A 6,000-nucleotide genomic window follows, 5' to 3' on the forward strand; every position below is an offset into this window, starting at 1 on the left:
AGCGGGTCTGCTCCTTGTGGTCCATGTCCCCTTGTTAGAAGTCATTGTGCATGTCAAATGAAGCCTTTCACAATGAGACAAAGGACGACGTCTACTTCAAACGATTGTAATGGAAGTTAATGACTATTAGATAGAGTAGAAGGGCCTTGCTCTGCAAATAAAATGCAAACGAGGATTTTACAATTGCCTACCCTAAAACGTATGCTAGTTCAAATGAACTGCACTTCCCTATTCGACCGCGTAATGGCGGTTATTTCTTTCCATGAGAACTTTCACACCTCCAGGGCATTGCACCTAGACCAACCAAGACGTGCAAGGAGGATTAATTCTCTGATTTAGTCTAAGGAAACTATTCAATTAAATTAAGTGAAGAAATCATACGGTACCCGTCACTCATGAAAAAAATCCCCAATCGACCCCAATGCCAAACTACATTTTTTAAAGGCATTTAGTAATTCTGCTGTTATCTCTGGCCTCCCTCGGAGTTGTGGTGTTAGTAGAGACGTCAGAGGCCGATTAGAACAATGCTGCGGACTAGTGAGAAAAGATGTAACACTTTCTGTTACAGACTGATTGGGAAGCGGTTTCCGACCCCACGGGGCTTCGGGAGATCCTGGCATGTTCTCAGGGTGCCCTGTGCTAATTGGGACAGGGAGCCAGTAACCCCCCTCCCCCCCTCCATCCCTAGGTTTTCCCAAGCCTGTGTCCCACAATGGGATTACACAGGGCTGGGAGGGGGGGGGGGGGGTCCTGGATGATCGCATCGGAGACGGTTCCTGGGTCTTACCCAAGCTGTTTCACTGTCTCCCCCCTAATAACCTGGGGAGGCAGGGATCGGGGTGAGAGACAGGGGGAGACAGGAGAGGAAGGACAGAGAGAGGGGTGAAGACGAGAGAGACAGGGAGAAAGGAGAGAAATAGGGGAGAAGGGAGAGGGGAAGGAGAGAGAGAGAGGCGGAAAGGGGAGAGATGGGGGAGAAGAGGAGAGACATGGGAGGGGGAGAGGAGAGACAGAGAAAGAGAGAGTGGGGAGAGGAGAGTGGAGAGTGGGAGGCAGGGGAGGTGGGAGAAGAGACAGGGGGAGATAAGAGATGACAGACAGAGAGAGGGGTGCTGGGGGAGGAGAGACAGGGAGAGGGGAGAGAGAGGGGGGGGGAGAGAGGAGAGAAAAGGGGAGAGTGGTGAGGGGATGGGAGAGACAGGCGGGGGGCAAGGGGAGTCAACTCTCCCTGCTATTCATTAAATCACTCTTTTGATTCGGTTGCCAGACTTATTCTGCCTGTTTCTGTTCATTTTTTATTGTTTCTGAAATAAATCTCACATTTGGTTACAAGAGACAGGATGTAGTTAGTTTTTCTACTCATGAGGCCATGACAAACATGGCTCCTCAGGCTGTCCTGGTCTGTCTGTCTGTCTGTCTGCGTGGAGGTGTTAGGGTTCAGGCTGACCTCACTAGAGTCCCAGTGCTTCTAATCTCTGTATCCCGATTCCCTCACACTCGATCCACTCTCGGATGTCTAATCCCGCCTGTCTGCAGACAGGACTGGACAGCATGTGTGCTTCTGCACGAGACATTAGCTTTCAATGCAGCTCTGCCTCCCCATGAAGGGACGAGAGACAAGGCACCTGCCCTCCAAGGGTCAGCCATGGGGAGGGGGCTTGAGGGGCCACTGACAACAGGCGTACTGACCGTTTAAACAGATTAGACACAGAGAACATGTTCTCAGTCCCGAGACAGACTGACCCCCACCACCCCTGGCTACATATATCCCTCCTAATCCCCAGGTAGTTATTTATTTGCTTAGCTTAATCAGGGGGAACCATGGACTGGTCCTTGGTCTGGGCACCAACTACTTCTGGTCACATCAAACCCTCAGGAAATATCAGCATGTCACCATGAAGCAATCCTTTATAGTGGGACCAAGCTGCGATACTCTTAGGAAGGGGATGTAACAATAGTGCCTGGTACTGACGATGTACAGAAAATGTAATTGAGATATATGGTCTCTTCTCTCTCAGCTTGCAGAGAGCACTTATTTGCAGATGTTCTTGTTTAAACTGACATTGCTTGTTAACTTTATTTATAGGAAGTATAAGATAAGTATTTTATAGATTTGTTTCTATTCTGATAAACAAGTTGATTCGATTTAATTTAGCTGGGAATTACACCAAGGTTTGCTTGTGTGGGTGGAGTGATTAACAATTGTGTTGTTCTTTTTAGGAAAATTTAGGTCATCATATGATTATTCTAATGAGAGTGAAGTCCTAAAAGCCACGCAGATAAGTAATTAAAAAAATCTGCTACATTGGATATAGCCGAATCAAGTTTAGATTTTCAACGCTCGATCTATCGAAAGACTAAATCAAAGAACGCACTCAAGTCAGAGGTTCTCAGTTCAGAAAATATATTTAGTTATATATCACATATAAAATACATTGTGGTTTTATGTAAGGGCAATAAAGTAAGAAACATTGTTTAAATATAGAGCTATACATCTATTATTAAATATTTATACAAGCAGTAGGTCTCCGCCGATTCAGCTGCGTCTGTTCAAATGTCCGAGTTCCGTAAACGACTTGTTCTAGCCTAGACCAAACAGATTAGCAGTGATCAAGAGGTCCATCGATATCTACATCAGAGCCGTCAGAGAAGTCGATCTCCTCATCTTCGTCCCCCTCCTCCTGTCCCTGAGAACCGGGGCTCCTCAGAGGGGCCGCCAGCCCAAGCTTCGCCAGCTTCGCCTGCTGCTGCTCCAGGCTCTGCTTGCGCCATTTGATACGGCGGTTCTGAAACCAAACTTTGACCTAGAAAAAATAACAGCCAACAGTTATGAAAGCAGAACACATGAGATACACTTAAGAGCTAATATATCAAACTCCGTTAAACCCGTTAAATCAGGGCAAGTCAACAGTTTAAAACACTTATGGGATTCTGCCTACCTGAGCTTCGGTAAGTTGCAACGCGGACGCCAGGAGGAACCTCTCTGATCCGACCATATACTGCTGGCGAGCGAACTCTTTCTCCAACCGGGAAAGTTGTTCGTTTGTGAAGCTTGTGCGCATTCGTTTGGATTTCCCTCCTTTGTGCTTGAATGAGTGAACGCCGACTTTGGACTGAGCTGAATCTGTAAGATAGTTTAATAGAAGTTAAACATTGGCTCCTTTTTTACTGGGATTGCAGCCTATTTTTTCGACTTCAAGCATAATTAAGTCAAAATTACCTTGGGGGTAAAAGGAGCCTCGACATGACGCCTGGTATGTGAACGGTGGACAGCAGTAGACAGAATACCCGGGCTGTGTGTGCATCACCGTATGCAGCATATTAGGTGTATAAAGATACTGCGGTATGGGTGAGCACATCTGACCCGCTATCGGATGAAGCGCGGCAGCTGACTGGTATTTCATTCCGCAGGGAGTGGGACTGGTCCGGCCGGCGATTCTCTCATCGGGCTTAGCGAGCAAAGCGTCGATAGTAAACGATTTCCCAGCGGCAGGTTTTGTTGTTGCGGCGCACTGGGTTCCAGGATACTGTGGATAAGACGATGCGTAATTACGCACTGGATAGCCGTAAGCCCCGGTTGGTCTGTTCAGTACTTGCATGTTGTCCGAGTAAAAAAAACACAACAACTCGTAGTCTGCGTCCAATTGAAGCAAGAAGAGATGTACTGGCACTCCTGGAGAGGAGTCCCTATTTATACCGCGCCTGGACACTGAGGTGTCAACAGCCCCCCATCGATCCTTTGTCTTTTTAAGTAGCAGATGAGAGAGAAGAGCATCCCGAGAACGTATCCAATTAATTGATGGAGTTGTACAAGCTGCGACTGTCAAATACCAGCCCTTTCACAAGACTTGTGAAGAGTTAAAGGGGTGGGGTATCTTGAGATTTAGTGGGCTACAAATTCTTGCATGGATCTTAGCTCCAAATGTAATCATTACCGCTGAGAAAGCCTTGATGTTACCAAATCATCTTATTTGGCTTCTTTAAATCAAAGCTTGCCGACAGATGCTGCAAACAGCGGAACAAACAGCTTCGCCATATGAGGGCGTCTTAAAATTTCAACTCGGAGATTACATTGGATTCCCCTAAATCAAGACACACATTCAAAACTTGATCGGGTTTATTGTTTAATTATCAATTATAAACATAATTTGAAGAGCTAGTAGCATACTCATGCTGTTTGTGTCAATATGGTTTGAGGTGTTACGTCTTTATGTCTTCGGTAAACTTAATGACCAAATCTACAACATTTCTTTAGTTGATGAATATTTGTATTCCGTAAAATTTTTGCCGTATCGTTCAAAATAATTGTAAACTCTGTATAGGCTATCAGGGCGACTTCTCAAAGTAAATAAACCATCTTTCTGCGACTCGTTATTTTAAGTGTGTCGTTTTGCAGCAACAGTGTTACCCGAAAGTAGATTAAACTGACGGGTCAGCGAGGCGTCAAATGAATCTGGTTGCGTCGCAGCAGTGTTGCCACTGGATTTACTGATATACCAGTTATGAGGTGATCCTGTACCTGCCATTAAAATGCTGTGACATTAAGGGATAGGCCTATGTCGAATATTCAACGCGTTCATTTAGTTTCAGTGAAAGTTTGGCCAATCAAAGTAAGCCAAAAGAAGCATTTGCGTTTTACATAAATCACCTTTTGTTGGAACAATATAAAGTGATTTAGGGTAGGCCCTATACCAGGATATGTAGGCCTATGTATCTGATACTCCTATCCAGTAATGTTCGAGATATGGTGATATAGGGTTAGGTCCCCGCCACAGCAAACAGTTACTGACAAAGAGCTTCCCGCTTCGTGTTCTTCATTAGAGCATTAAAAGCCACAGATGAAAAGCACAGCGGCTTCTTAAAAGGGAGTGATTTGCTTTCTTACACTAGTTGGGGACAAAGACTCCACTCTTTCAACTGGCGGATTATGACCAGCTCTGTAAACTTTCCGAGCTTGTTTCTGTCATTTGGGAGCTCGAGAGAGCGTTCGCTGTGGCCTAAGTAACTGTTAAAACACATACAAACAGAAAAGAGAACCGCGAATCCCTTTAACTTCAGAGCGTTGTATTTAGTCGCTTAATCTGACACCAGAATGCTTAATTCACTCGGCAAACACGGCGTTTCTCGTCCAAGCCTTAACGATACAGATGTCTCTGCTGAGACCTCGGGCGGACCACCCACCCCCACCGCTTGTGTTTGCTAGAGTGTATCGATGCCCGCCCCCGGACACCACTCCGGTACATCTGCATCCCTGTCAACTCTACATACAAAGAACATTATAATAATACATTTTAAAATACTTCGTTTTTGTAAATGTTGTATATGCATTTATATACAAATGTAAATGGACTAATATAGCCTAGTTTCACTCGTGTTAGCGTTCTCTAATTCAATTATATTTTCTGCAAATTCTGAGACACGTTTTCATTTAAATTGTTGCTGTCCAAGTCAACTATGACTGGGCAAAGTCAAGGGCGGTACTTGTCATGTGTATTGGAGCCAGACAAGGAATACACGCAGCCTATTGTCCAAGTGCCCTCTTTTCATAGTCATGGTTTGACTTTGGGAGGACAGAGAAAGCCTGTGCCCATCCTTCCCCATGGAAACATGCCCCCGCAAAGAACTTAAGCACTGACAAGTTCTAGATCCAGCCTTTTACATTCCTGTTTTTGGTTGGTGGACAATTCCACTGTAATATTGAGTCACAGCATAATAATATAGGCTACATCCAGGTTAATTTCCTCATAATAATATGTTGTTTTCCCCTTCGTTCAGTGTGCCATGGAAAATCACATTTTAACTGAATATGTGGGGAAATGCCTACCTTAAGATAATTAGGCCTATTTGATGTGATGGAGCACAAACCAGACAAATATAGTTGGAGTACATATTTTCCCTAATCATAAGTGCCCCTGTTCCTTACAGAATATCATAACCTTGATATGTAAAACGTGTCCATGTGAAAACATGTGCTGTGATTTGTATTACTTAGTTAGCTAC

The 6,000-nt window shown here is 44.8% G+C and overlaps 1 protein-coding gene across 1 annotated transcript; it reads right to left on the reverse strand.

The window, feature by feature from the left end:
• Positions 1-2,535: 2,535 nt before the first annotated feature.
• Positions 2,536-3,599, reverse strand: noto (notochord homeobox). The gene is made up of 3 exons (XM_062469138.1): positions 3,221-3,599; positions 2,940-3,118; positions 2,536-2,804 (listed from the first exon to the last, which is right to left on the reverse strand). The coding sequence occupies exons 1-3, from the start codon at positions 3,597-3,599 to the stop codon at positions 2,601-2,603; spliced, it is 762 nt and encodes a 253-aa protein (XP_062325122.1). The 3' UTR covers positions 2,536-2,600.
• Between the last annotated feature and the right edge of the window lie 2,401 nt (positions 3,600-6,000).

Source organism: Osmerus eperlanus, chromosome 9 (genome assembly GCF_963692335.1).
Source record: "Osmerus eperlanus chromosome 9, fOsmEpe2.1, whole genome shotgun sequence".
Taxonomy (NCBI): domain Eukaryota; kingdom Metazoa; phylum Chordata; class Actinopteri; order Osmeriformes; family Osmeridae; genus Osmerus; species Osmerus eperlanus.

Coding starts and splice junctions, on each gene's coding strand:
- noto (XM_062469138.1), bottom strand. CDS start 3,599: ATGCAAGTACTGAACAGACCAACCGGGGCTTACGGCTATCCAGTGCGT. Junction 3,119..3,220: donor AGGCTCCTTTTACCCCCAAG/GTAATTTTGACT, acceptor TTACAGATTCAG/CTCAGTCCAAAGTCGGCGTT. Junction 2,805..2,939: donor TGCAACTTACCGAAGCTCAG/GTAGGCAGAATC, acceptor TATTTTTTCTAG/GTCAAAGTTTGGTTTCAGAA.